General features: G+C 45.4%; 1 protein-coding gene across 1 annotated transcript in view; it reads left to right on the top strand.

The window, feature by feature from the left end:
• LOC124266526 (protein mono-ADP-ribosyltransferase PARP15-like) overlaps nt 1-14,332 on the top strand; it is a 33,168-nt gene extending 18,836 nt beyond the window's left edge. Inside the window, exons 13-15 of the mRNA XM_046701320.1 lie at nt 5,192-5,334; nt 6,592-6,766; nt 13,947-14,332. Coding sequence (XP_046557276.1) covers nt 5,192-5,334; nt 6,592-6,766; nt 13,947-14,236 — 608 coding nt within the window. The 3' untranslated portion in view covers nt 14,237-14,332. The remainder of the gene's footprint in view (nt 1-5,191; nt 5,335-6,591; nt 6,767-13,946) is intronic.
• Nucleotides 14,333-15,058: the final 726 nt, after the last annotated feature.

Below are 15,058 nucleotides of genomic sequence, written 5' to 3'. Positions count from 1 at the left end.
TGGAGCAGTGGGCTACAATGTGTGAAACCTTTCAACATCATAGTAATGGTCCCACACATTGACCCCATCTTGAAACTTGGAGCAGTGGGCTACAATGTGTGAAACCTTTCAACATCATAGTAATGGTCCCACACATTGACCCCTTCTTGAAACTTGGAGAAGTGGGCTACAATGTGTGAAACCTTTCAACATCATATTAATGGTCCCACACATTGACCCCATCTTGAAACTTGGAGCAGTGGGCTACAATGTGTGAAACCTTTCAACATCATAGCAGTGGGCTAATGGTCCCACACATTGACCCCTTCTTGAAACTTGGAGCAGTGGGCTACAATGTGTGAAACCTTTCAACATCATATTAATGGTCCCACACATTGACCCCTTCTTGAAACTTGGAGCAGTGGGCTACAATGTGTGAAACCTTTCAACATCATATTAATGGTCCCACACATTGACCCCTTCTTGAAACTTGGCAGCAGTGGGCTACAATGTGTGAAACCTTTCAACATCATATTAATGGTCCCACACATTGACCCCATCTTGAAACTTGGAGCAGTGGGCTACAATGTGTGAAACCTTTCAACATCATAGTAATGGTCCCACACATTGACCCCATCTTGAAACTTGGAGAGTGGGCTACAATGTGTGAAACCTTTCAACATCATATTAATGGTCCCACACATTGACCCCATCTTGAAACTTGGAGAAGTGGGCTACAATGTGTGAAACCTTTCAACATCATAGTAATGGTCCCACACATTGACCCCATCTTGAAACTTGGAGCAGTGGCTACAATGTGTGAAACCTTTCAACATCATATTAATGGTCCCACACATTGACCCCATCTTGAAACTTGGAGCAGTGGGCTACAATGTGTGAAACCTTTCAACATCATATTAATGGTCCCACACATTGACCCAATCTTGAAACTTGGAGCAGTGGGCTACAATGTGTGAAACCTTTCAACATCATAGTAATGGTCCCACACATTGACCCCATCTTGAAACTTGGAGCAGTCATAGGGCTACAATGTGTGAAACCTTTCAACATCATAGTAATGGTCCCACACATTGACCCCATCTTGAAACTTGGAGCAGTGGGCTACAATGTGTGAAACCTTTCAACATCATATTAATGGTCCCACACATTGACCCCATCTTGAAACTTGGAGCAGTGGGCTACAATGTGTGAAACCTTTCAACATCATATTAATGGTCCCACACATTGACCCCATCTTGAAACTTGGAGCAGTGGGCTACAATGTGTGAAACCTTTCAACATCATATTAATGGTCCCACACATTGACCCCATCTTGAAACTTGGAGCAGTGGGCTACAATGTGTGAAACCTTTCAACATCATATTAATGGTCCCACACATTGACCCCTTCTTGAAACTTGGAGAAGTGGGCTACAATGTGTGAAACCTTTCAACATCATATTAATGGTCCCACACATTGACCCCATCTTGAAACTTGGAGCAGTGGGCTACAATGTGTGAAACCTTTCAACATCATATTAATGGTCCCACACATTGACCCCATCTTGAAACTTGGAGCAGTGGGCTACAATGTGTGAAACCTTTCAACATCATATTAATGGTCCCACACATTGACCCCATCTTGAAACTTGGAGCAATGGGCTACAATGTGTGAAACCTTTCAACATCATATTAATGGTCCCACACATTGACCCCATCTTGAAACTTGGAGCAGTGGGCTACAATGTGAAACCTTTCAACATCATATTAATGGTCCCACACATTGACCCCATCTTGAAACTTGGAGCAGTGGGCTACAATGTGTGAAACCTTTCAACATCATATTAATGGTCCCACACATTGACCCCTTCTTGAAACTTGGAGAAGTGGGCTACAATGTGTGAAACCTTTCAACATCATATTAATGGTCCCACACATTGACCCCATCTTGAAACTTGGAGCAGTGGGCTACAATGTGTGAAACCTTTCAACATCATATTAATGGTCCCACACATTGACCCCATCTTGAAACTTGGAGCAGTGGGCTACAATGTGTGAAACCTTTCAACATCACATTAATGGTCCCACACATTGAATGGTCCCACATCTCTGAAACTTGGAGCAGTGGGCTACAATGTGTGAAACCTTTCAACATCATAGTAATGGTCCCACACATTGACCCCATCTTGAAACTTGGAGAAGTGGGCTACAATGTGTGAAACCTTTCAACATCATATTAATGGTCCCACACATTGACCCCTTCTTGAAACTTGGAGAAGTGGGCTACAATGTGTGAAACCTTTCAACATCATATTAATGGTCCCACACATTGACCCCTTCTTGAAACTTGGAGAAGTGGGCTACAATGTGTGAAACCTTTCAACATCATATTAATGGTCCCACACATTGACCCCTTCTTGAAACTTGGAGAAGTGGGCTACAATGTGTGAAACCTTCAACATCATATTAATGGTCCCACACATTGACCCCTTCTTGAAACTTGGAGCAGTGGGCTACAATGTGTGAAACCTTTCAACATCATATTAATGGTCCCACACATTGACCCCTTCTTGAAACTTGGAGAAGTGGGCTACAATGTGTGAAACCTTTCAACATCATATTAATGGTCCCACACATTGACCCCATCTTGAAACTTGGAGCAGTGGGCTACAATGTGTGAAACCTTTCAACATCATAGTAATGGTCCCACACATTGACCCCATCTTGAAACTTGGAGCAGTGGGCTACAATGTGTGAAACCTTTCAACATCATATTAATGGTCCCACACATTGACCCCTTCTTGAAACTTGGAGAAGTGGGTTACAATGTGTGAAACCTTTCAACATCATATTAATGGTCCCACACATTGACCCCATCTTGAAACTTGGAGCAGTGGGCTACAATGTGTGAAACCTTTCAACATCATATTAATGGTCCCACACATTGACCCCTTCTTGAAACTTGGAGCAGTGGGCTACAATGTGTTAAACCTTTAAACATCATATTAATGGTCCCACACATTGACCCCATCTTGAAACTTGGAGCAGTGGGCTACAATGTGTGAAACCTTTCAACATCATAGTAATGGTCCCACACATTGACCCCTTCTTGAAACTTGGAGCAGTGGGCTACAATGTGTGAAACCTTTCAACATCATATTAATGGTCCCACACATTGACCCCATCTTGAAACTTGGAGCAGTGGGCTACAATGTGTGAAACCTTTAAACATCATATTAATGGTCCCACACATTGACCCCATCTTGAAACTTGGAGCAGTGGGCTACAATGTGTGAAACCTTTCAACATCATAGTAATGGTCCCACACATTCACCCCATCTTGAAACTTGGAGCAGTGGGCTAGGCCTACCTTTAGAATACAGCACCACAAACTTTAAAAATACGTCATAATACCCTTTTACGTAATGTAATGTGATTTTGTTCGAAAGCACGTTCTCGATACAATGCCCTATGACGCCTGCATGGCAACACGGTTGTCTGGCTCAGCGAGTGTGTATAAGCTCCGCTCACTGGTGTTTCATCTCTACGAGCTATGTCATTGCATAAGCCCAACGATGTTGAGAGTTTCCAGTAGTTGTATACCGGCGGATGCTCAATATTTTGCAAGCACCAGTTTGAAATATTTTTCTTTTTTCACTAATACGCTCATATTTATTTGTATTACGGGCTGCTGAGGTGTTATGTTTTGTGTATTTTGTATTTTGTATTTTTTTTAATTTACATATATATTTTTGTCATTCAGTAATTTGCACCATTACATAGAAAAGTGTTTTATTAGTATTTTATTTTTCGAAGCGGTAATAATGCATTACACTAGACACGTCAGTCGTGTTTGTGCCGGTTCGGTCAATGCATTCTATTTATTAGGAATATTTCAAGGGGTTAGGGTTAGGGTTAGGGCTGAGGGTTTAGGGTTTAGGGTTTAGGGTTTAGGGTTAGGGTTAGGGACCTAATCCAATATAGCAGGTACATGTCCGGTGTAATACGTGAGTACCATTGTTGTTCTTCCTTTTTGCATTTTAATACTTTTTTTTCACACAAAAACGGGAAACCAAAAACGTCGAAAGTACATTATGAAATGGGTTAATGTTGAAATTTTGGGCTAATGGAAATTGGCCTGGAATTTGCACTCAAGCCTCTTTCACACGCAACATAAAATTTTGTTCAGTAATCATTCAAGGCTAACTCACCCTCGCGTCACCGCCACTACACATGCTCATGTCTCCATCGCTCCTTAGTGCAATCCACATTATCCTTACAGTGTTCCCTACATCACTTTTCTGTCACAAAATCACAGATTTATATAAATGCGCCGTCATTCATGCATGCACCGTGGAAATCTACGCCTGACGCCTGACGCCAACAACCCTTTTCAGTTTGAGGCATATCGGCTCATTCCACGCCACACGCTTAATTTGTAGATTACGGAATGGGACGAAAGTGTGCCAAATGGCATCGGATCCATTCGCAATTGTCCGGAGAATAAAATCACGAGGCACCAAGTCTACCCGTAACCTTCGTAATTGTCCGTGACCTATTCGACTCTTTCCGCTGATTTCCGTGACGTCACAGGAATGACTCGATAAATTTGCACATTGTGCAACAGTGTGGACGTAGCTCAGTCGGTTAGCTGTCGAAGCTAACAATCCGAAGGTCGCGGGTTCGCGTCCGACGGGTTCTCACAAACTGGTTGCTTGTCTTAATGACATGTGACCTACGGCAGAGATCGTCCTCACGAGAAGTTGTGGTGCTGTATTCTAAAGGTGCTCCGTGGGCTACAATGTGTGAAACCTTTCAACATCATAGTAATGGTCCCACACATTGACCCCATCTTGAAACTTGGAGCAGTGGGCTACAATGTGTGAAACCTTTCAACATCATATTAATGGTCCCACACATTGACCCCTTCTTGAAATTTGGGGCAGTGGGGTAGCATTGTGGTTAAATTCTTCGCTCATCATGCCAGGTTCGGTTCCCCACATGGGCACAATGTGTGAAGCCCATTTCTGATGACCCCTGCCGGGATATTGCTGGAATACTGCCAAAATGGGCATAAAACAAAACTCACTCACTCACTCACTCACTCACTCACTCACCATACTTGTGACTTTATGATAAATCTGGAATGCCTCTGAAACAGGCAAACATTGTGGTATGATTTGAAAAACATCCCATGTTTCCTGTGATTTAAGAGAACCTGCTGCCCCCTCCTGAGTGGACTCCCATGGCACCAGACAGCTACTTCGAGGTGATCCCGGTCATGCCGGGAAGCCAGGAATATCACGATGTGGCGACTCACTTCGGTCAGTCGATGGGACCACATACCATCGTGTCTGTGAGTACAAAATAAAATGAATGATCAAGCATATCTTGGCAAGAGCATACAATAAGAGACTTTACAGAGTGAGTGAGTGAGTAAGTGAGTGAGTATGGTTTTAAGCCACATCAAGATCACAGTATGGTGGACACAAGGTGGGCTTCATGCATATTCATAGGAGAATGTAACCAGGGCCTGTAATGTAAAGTGCAGATATTTCAGTCACTAAAGACAACCCACCAACCCTCGTACAGGTTGTATACTGAAGATACATGAAGATCCAGGTTTCCAACAAGCCCTGAGTGACGAAATAGGTAAGTAACAGGTAAGTAACGGATCGGGTGGTAAGGCTTGTTGATGCACATCATCATATCCCAACTGATCCAAGCAGCGATGCTGATACTACCGTTAATAATGATAATTAATAATAATTGTCCATTTGTATGGCACTGTATCCACACACTAGTGTATGCTCATGGCGCCCCATGTGTACACCTAGAAACTGCAGCAGTTGTACAAGTCACACGTAATATTTCCTGAAAAGATGGGTCTTCAATGAACATTTGAATGAGTCAAGGGAGGTTGCTGTTTTGCTGGGAAGACTGTTCCACAATGAAGGAGCACCATAGCTGAATGATCTGTGACCATAGTTCTTGAGATGGACAGGGGGTGTTGTTAGGAGGAACTGTTGGTGTGATCTCAGCTGTCGTGGTGGTGTGTACACTGAGATGAGTTCAGAGAGGTACTGAGGCGCTAGGTCATGTAGACATTGGAACACAGTGGTCAGGGTCTTGAATTCGATTCTGGCTTGGATGGGCAACCAGTGAAAAGACGTTAGGACAGGGGTTATATGAGATCTTTTAGATGTTAGGGATACGATGTGGGCTGCTACGTTTTGGATTTTCTGGACTTTTGTCAAGTGTGCAGAGCTGAGTCCAATCAGAATGCTGTTTGAATAGTCCAGTCTAGATAGAACGAAAGACCTGACGAGAGTATGGGCTGTATCTGTTGTTAAATTGTTAAATATAACCAACTGGCTTGTAATCTCAAGATTTTCACCGAAAGGTATATTACAATATTAGCATCATGTTTAACAACATTCAAACAAATAAATCCTAAACGATTTTCAAGTGTGTTTTTTTTTCTCATCAACAGAAAAAATAAGCAGTAACCCCAGAAGACTGATGGATCTGTACATCAAAGAAAACAGACATAAACTAAAAGTAAAATGGAGCAAAATGGAAGCTGAGTTTATCAGATTATGTAATGTTTCAGATTGAGCGGATACAGAACCAACACAAACACATACAATACATGGCGGAGAAACAGGCGAAGGAAGCAAAGAGACCTGGTCGGCAGAGTGAAAGGATGTTGTGGCACGGCACCAGTGAGGATGCCACCATCAGCATCAACATTAATGGATTCGACCGCAGCTACTGCGGCAAGAATGGTAAGGCTACACACACAATAATAACTTCAAAAGGAAGTTGCAATTTTCAATGTGCTGCATGTTGTAAACATTTCTGTCCTTGGATGCTATTTACCCATCAGAGATTTTCTCACCTCCACAAAATCAAAAGCTTTGAAATAATACAAGCAATTGCCTCATTATAATTTGCCTAAAGCCTTTTATCCTGATTATATAAGATGTCTGTGCTGTCCCCCATATTGAAAAATGTCAATTTTCCCTTATCCTGACTCATGCTTATTTGCTTGTCTCCTTCCTCTTGCGAACGTTAGTGGAACACTTGTTTCTCCTATTGAAGCTCCCTTCAATGAAAAACAGACGTAAAATCACTACTCACCAAGAGTTATCTGTTGAGCCGTTTGGGCGGGAAACTGTGGCGCCACCGTTCCCACATGCTTCACTCTCTCCTTCTTCGCCCTAGTGAGCGGTTGGGAGAGCGCCTGGGTCTCCTATACGGCACTATATCCTTTTATTAATTAGTTATTACCCTTTATTTTACCTTTATAGAGGTTTAGGAAGTATCTTACTACAATATGGGTTGAAATTTATTCGTATTTTGCACTGTTTATTCACGGTTTGTCTGTGTTTGTTCAGTTGTTTACATTTCATGAAATCCTGTTTTCGTTGTAGACTCAGATTCTCTGCTGCAGACCCGCATCAACTGTGCCCTAGCTGCACTACGCCATGTACTTCCAGCTCACCCTGCATTTATTGTCAGCATTTAACCAATTTTGCATTTAATAAATACCTTCTTTGCGTACTTAGACGTGCTGCAGACAGGTCAAGACGCCTTTTTCAAGTCATGGATAAGCCGGCTGGTCCCTCACGGGTCAACTGATGTCAGACGACCTCTTCCTTCAAGTGATGCCGGAGATTTCCTCGGGGGACGGGCGTGGGACGTTGTCCGCCACCTCCAAGAAGAGGGCTGCCGCTCCGGACATCCCGTCATCGCAGACTAAGAAAAAGAAGCCATCCTCTACCCAGAAAAGGCTACACACCCCTAAGACGACAACCAACTCTACGGGGACGTCTGCGCAGACTACCAGGACTTTCTCGGCCGAGATTGTCCGGATGTCGGAAAGAGGACTCTATGATGAGCCGCCACTCATCATCCCCGAGATACATCACCGCAAGAAGCGGGCCTCAGCAACGGTAACATCAGCGCAGTTGTCTACGCAGTCCGAGGTATCTACACTGACGGCAGATGAGCGATCCCTGGGCCATATCGCTACCAACGCAGAGAGGGCAGCTCATCTCTCACCGCAGACATTCAACCCGGGGGACTTCATGCAGGAGTTCTCACAGCAGATCATGGAGATGATGGAGAGGCGCTTCGCACTGGAAAGGGCATCGCTTGATCAACAACCAGCCCACAGAGCGGACCCGGACCTTCGCGAAGGTTCCAACGCAGACATCACTTCGGAGAGGCCCTCCAGCAACGTGACGACCGGGAACAGATCTTCACGCCAACCAGCCTGCGCCGGCGGACACACTATCCCCAGATGCCGAATCAGATGATCAGCACTCGCGAAGGCATTCGCGAAGGGCTTTGGACACAGCCTCAAAGACATCTTCAACATCGCATAGATCGTCGAGGGATTCACCGAGGCATTCACGAACCAAGAGACGCTCACCTCCGCGCAGGTCTCCACGCAGGTCGCCTTACAGACGCAGTTCACCGGGCTCCTCTCCACGTCGATCTCCACGAAGGTCTCCACGCAGGTCCCCACGCAGGTCTCCGCAGCCGCAGCGAAGGTCACCACACAGATCACCATCGGAGGAGGATCAACACTCCCTGATCAGCGCACCTGTCACAGAGGACGACGGTGGGATCATCGTCTTGGACTCGGAGATCAGATGGCCAACGGTCTGGACTTAGCGTCACCCTCTAAGGAAGAGAATGTAGGCCAGACTTACCTGATGCAGGACGATGACGTCGACACGATCACTCTACCACCAATTGATCCCATCTCGGAGGTTCCGGAGAACTTAGACGCAGCCTTCAAGAAGGCCACGAAATCTCAGGCGCCGCATCCTCCACAGTTCAACGCCAAGAAGTTCTCGCTCCCCAACATGGACCCATTCCTGAAAGCGCAGGAGATTGACGATAACTACAAAGTCATCAACGACTCCAAGGTCAAGTCTTATAAGATCGACGACAAGAAGTTGGCTCAAATAGAGACGATGACCAGGCAGATGTTCTTCGGCCTCAACAGATCCAGGACAGTAAACAAGACGCTCATCGCTAAGTTCAGGGACTCTACTGCGGAAGAAGACCGGATGATCTACTCTGCGCTACTCATGCAGAAGAAGGACCAGCAGTTTTTGACGGACCATCTATCATCCATCTCCGCAGCTTTGACTTTGGCAAGACGACAAGGTCTCCTCGCATCCTGCAACTGGAGTGAACGCTTCACTCAGTCCCTCTACAGAGCCCCATGGTCGACTCCATCCATCTTTGCTGGAGAGATTGACGACGTCGCCAAGGAAGTTACCAAAGACTCCAGAGAAGTCCTTATGATAAAGTCCATCGATACACTGGCCAGTGCCATCAGGCAGACATCCCAGCTCTACTCGGGCAAGTCGAAGTTCGCCGGTCTCCAGAAGGCAAGAGACAAAAAAATGAGCACCTATAGGGCCGGGAAGGACTTTTCGTCGCTTCAGCCGCAACTATAGAGGACGACTTGACGAGGCAGGGCACCCAGAGGCTTCAGGGATCATCGACGATGAAAGAGGGGTTCGAACGACTGGAGTCTTCCACCCCAGCCGCTCCCGCATGCACAACCTTCACAAGTGGGTGGACGCCTTCAACTATACTTGGAGAACTGGGGACTACTTCAAGATCCATTTGTATCCCGCATCCTAAGAGACGGATATCGCATACAACTACAAGCAGCTCCGCCGCTAACAGTCGACCCTCACAAGTTCGACTTCAAGACCCATCGGACAGAGAGGCTACGAGAGGCGGTTACATCTCTACTAGAGAAGAAAGCCATAGAAGTGGTGGATCAAGACCACATCACACCAGGGTTCTACTCCCCAGTTTTCCTAGTACCCAAGAAAAACTCCAAAGAAAAGTTCTGACTCATCTACAATATGAGGGCGTTCAACAGAGATTATCTACGCAGACCTCCCAAGTTCAGCATGATACATCTACCTAAATTACTCCACCTCGTCCGTCCGATGGATTACATGGCCAGCATAGATCTACAGGACGCCTACCTGCATATTCCTGTACATCCAGACTCGAGGAAGTACCTCAGGTTTACACTGGACGGACAACACTACCAATGGAAGGTCCTGCCATTTGGAATGTCATCGGCCCCCTGGTTGTTTACAAGGGTGACGAAGCCCATAGTCACATATCTACATCATCAATGTCTACGCAGTGCATTCTACCTAGACGACGGGATTCAAGTACATCAAGATCCCAGGCATCTCAGACTACAACTGGACTTCACCATCAGAGTGCTTACACAACTGGGGTGGCTAGTGAATCTCCTCAAGTCTACCTAGAACCTACAGGACCTGCAGTTCCTAGAAATCTGGTTCCTCACGACACAGAACCGCATAGTAGTAGCAGAGGACCGATGGCTCAAGATACAACAGACAATCTCGCAAGCTCTACTCTCTCCGTGGCCACTACGACAATGGCAGAGTCTGTTGGTCTCCCTCACGCCAGCACAAGACATGACAGCCAGAGGGAGGTTACAACTACGCCACTACAGGTCTTCGCCAATGCTCATCTAGACGATCCGAATCCTTCGACTCCCCGGACGCACTACGCACCACATCTACTATGGTGGACCCAGAGATCGAATGTTCTGCGGAGGCACCTATTTAGCAGAGCCGGAGTGCAAGACACATCTTTACGCGGACGATCACCCAAGGTTGGGGAGCACACCTCGACAACGACGCGTCGGCCGACATGGACCAAAGAGGAGGAAGGTCTGCACATCAACATGCTGGAAATGAAAGCAGTCGTAAAACGCCATACTCCACTGGACCACCATTCTACAGAATGCTCATCTGATGGTGCACACGGACAACTCCACAGTGGCGTTCTACATAAACAAGCAAGGATCAACACGGTCATCGAACCTCCTGGACCTCTGCTTTCAACTGTTCGACCTAACAGACGATCTGAACATCCACATAAGAGCATGCCACATTCCGGGAGCCAAGAATGTGATAGCAGACGCCCTCTCCCGTCCGAACGCAACCATCTCCAACAGAATGGATGCTACATCCAGCGATCTTCAAGCAGATCATCCAAGAGATGGAAGTACCGCTAATAGACCTCTTCGCCACGAGATTCAACAATCAACTGACAACATTCGTCTCACCAGTACCAGATCCACAAGCATGGGCAACGGACGCTCTAAGCATATCCTGGGAAGGACTAAACGCGTACGCGTTTCCACCGCCAGCTCTAATACCGAGGGTGTTGCAGAAAATCAGCCAGACGAAGGACCTCCAACTGATTTTGGTCGCGCCCTACTGGCCAGCGAGAGTATGGTTCCCCATTCTCATACAAGAACTAGGACCACCTCAACTGCAACTACCAGAGTGGACGAATCTACTAGTACATCCTCACACAAAGCAGGCGCACGGCAACCCAGGGGTGTTCCGACTACACGTGTGGACTGTATCAAGGCGTGCTTGAACAAGAGAGGATATTCCGCCAGGGCAGCGAAAGCAGTCACACTAGCTCTACGCAAGTCTACACGCAACTTGTACGACGACAAGTGGCGAAGCTTCGAGATATACGCTGCAAGGAACGGTTTTACAGCCATAAAAGCGACACACACTCAAGTGGCGGACTTCCTTTGTCACCTACGGCAAACAAAGCGATTAAAAGGGTCAACACTCTCAACATACCTAGCGGCATTGAGCTCAGTCATCACCATGAGGACAGGTGCCAAGCTGACGAAAGTACCAGAGTTACTGGCCTTACTTCGCTCTTATAAATTGGAGGACCAACAACAGAGATTTAAAGCTCCGGCGGGGACTCAACGTTGTTCTACGACATCTCACCAGTGACGCTTACTAAACCATTAGAGAGGACATCCTTCAATTCTTGACACATAAGACGCTGTTCCTGCTAGCCCTAGCAACAGCAGCAAGGATGTCGGAAATACATGCTCTGACTACTTTAGAGAACACGATTTGATGAAAATCAAAACACCGGTATATGGGACTGAGATGGGACTTCATAGCAAAGAATCAACTGCCAGGTCAACCGGACAGACAATTCCACGCCCCAGCATTATCATCCGCCCTTGGACCACAAGATACGCAGGGACTCTATCCTTGTGCCCAGTCAGAGCATTGAAAGTATACCTACAAAGATCCAGGATCAGGAGACAGAAATTCAAGCCGCCTCTTCATCCCCGATATCAACAGCGCCACAGACAGAGGTCTCCCCGCACTACGATATATCAATCTGGATCAGAACTGTCATACTACGGGCCTACAAAGCAGCAGGACTTGATCCTCCAAAAGCCTCCAACCCACACAAAGTTAGAGCTCTGGCGCCAACACTCGCTTCTACATGGGAATTGCTCGATCACGACGATAATGGAGGGCTGCTTTTGAAATCGGACATGGTGTTTGCAAACCACTACCTGAGGGACATCGCCACCGAGGACATCTCCGGCATTCACCATTTCGGCCCGCTGGTTGTAGCACAACAGCTGACAGTCCCTCAAAGGCGTTGAGACAAAGTCTCGCCCTTTTATCACATGACTTGAAAAAAGCCTACACTCCGGAGAGTTCTGCTTAAAGTCTAAATGCACGTCTAAGGACAAGCATAAGTGATGGGACCCAGTACTTGTAAGGATACTCGTACAGGAAAGGGTCGCTTCTCCACTTGGTGCTTGCATCAAGAGATGGAGTCTCAAAATCCACATAAAATGTTAACAGAAGAAAGGACCAAACGTTAACTATTGTGGTCCCCACCATCTAAAGGCAGCTGGAAGTACAGGGTCGCAGCAGCAGCAGAGACTAGCAGTAAAATAGAAGTGCCAATAAGAAGTTCCCATAGGGGGGTATATATGACGTAAATCACTACATGAAATCCAGAAGTAGCTTCACCCACCACCAAATCCGACGGATTCTACAAGCAAATAAGCATGAGTCAGGATAAGGGAAAATATGTAATTTTCTGAATAAAATAGATATTTTATACTTATCCTGACTCATGAGGTAAGCCCTCCCAACCTCCCCACCAGACACTTTGGATTTCCCTGCAAATTTTAGTGTCGGGCTCATAATCAGGAGAGAGTGAAGCATGTGGGAACGGTGGCGCCACAGTTTCCCGCCAAAACAGCTCAACAGATAACTCTTGGTGAGTAGTGATTTTACGTCTGTTTTTTATTGAAGGGAGCTTCAATAGGAGAAACAAGTGTTCCACTAACGTTCGCAAGAGGAAGGAGACAAGCAAATAAGCATAAGTCAGGATAAGTATAATATATCAATTTTATTCAGAAAATTACATTTTTCCTATTTTGGCCCTCTTTCAGCCATTCTTTACTGTAGCATTTTGAAATATGATAAGGCCAGACCAATTTTATTTCTTGTTTTATGGATCTGTCGGATGTATTTTTTCAAGAATAAGAAAAAATAATAATTAATTTTCCCTACTTAAAAAATAAAATCCTAATGTTTGTGTGATATAAGTGAAACCTAAACTCACACAACTTATTTTAGTTGATATAAACAAACCAAAAGAGTTAACATGGACACTCACGTGGGTTTTTGCTTTGACTTGTGATTTTATTTTTTTATTTTTTTCCCTCCGGCCTTAAGATTGGCTGAGGACAAAATTCTGTAAAACAAGAAATAGAATTGGTTTGGCCAAAGCATTAGATATATGATATACCATTTAGGATGCCATTTTGAAAATTATTTACATTTGTATACAGTTAGCTTTGTTGTATTAGTGTATAAATCCTTGTACATCTTCAAGATCATATTTTGCAAAAACAGTAATAAATATGTAGGTGAGCTACAGACTGCCCTGTCAGGTAGCCATCGGATCCACAAATCCAGGAACAAGAACAGTGTTTTGTGTAGAACTAACAAGTGATGTCGGACTAATTGTTTTTTTTAGATGCTTGTGCACATGAACGACTTGCGACAGTCTCCTTTTTTCTTTCAGCCGTGATGTATGGTGAGGGCGTATACTTCGCTCGCAACTCGAGTTACTCGGCCCAAGGCACGTACTCAAAGAAGGATAAGCAGGGACACAAGCGGATGTACCAGGCTCGAGTGCTCACTGGGGATTTTACTGCGGGGAAGTCAGGGATGAAGCACCCTCCCCCTAGGGATCCCAAAACACCTCATGATACGTTCGACTGTGTGGTCGACAATGTCAGCAAACCAGATATATTTGTGATTTTCAGTGATGTACAAGCATACCCAGCATACCTGGTCACGTTTACTGACTGAGGTGGAATTATCGTAGGCATGTGTCATATCTTCCTACGAACCACTGTTCTAATACGGCCATATTTCCCGGTTCTCGTAAAATCCCCTAGCGGCAAAAGATCGCAACACGAATTATCTCCCTTCTTTCTATCCAATCTGAACACGTGTTACATCGACTTAGATTCAACTTGACTAACACAAGCAAATGTGGGGCCACAAATATCCCCCATCTGCCGGGGAATTGTGTTGATGTTACACACAAGACGTTTAATGACTAGCTTGTCCGTTGTCAACGAGGGCGATGGAGACGCCACTGATCCGACATAACATGACTGAGTTCTGTCTAGAAGAAACGTTTGCGCTTGCGCAGGGGAAGAAATTGAGTTTTTCTCGAAGCATACGGAAATTACCGAGACCTTGCGAATGATCACTTTTGAAACAACGTCGCTGATTGCACAACTAAATCTGATTGCCTCCAATCACGAGTCTTGAACGTCACACCATGAAAGGGTCGTATTAGAACAGAGGTTACGTAGGAAGATATGACAGGAGTAACCTCTGTGGGAAGAGAATGGTGTCTGAAATGTATAAGGCTTACAAACAAACAAAAGTCCCAGGCAATGGATTTTGAAAAGAAAGGTGCAGGCAGATAGGGCTGGGACGGGTCCAAATTTTCCAACTGGGTACCCAACCCCCTATTACCGTACCCTTCCCCGGATACCCGTTATGTTAATTTTTTTAACCAATATCTTAACCATGTATCATAGTCAAAACAGGTGACTGTAAATTATGTCTAAATCTTAAAGACAATACAACCTTTTCATCATGAAAGAATAACATATT

Source organism: Haliotis rubra, unplaced genomic scaffold (assembly GCF_003918875.1).
Source record: "Haliotis rubra isolate DU_JTF1 unplaced genomic scaffold, ASM391887v1 Scf126, whole genome shotgun sequence".
Classification (NCBI taxonomy): Eukaryota; Metazoa; Mollusca; class Gastropoda; order Lepetellida; family Haliotidae; genus Haliotis; species Haliotis rubra.
This window is presented reverse-complemented; position numbering and strand designations above follow the sequence as displayed.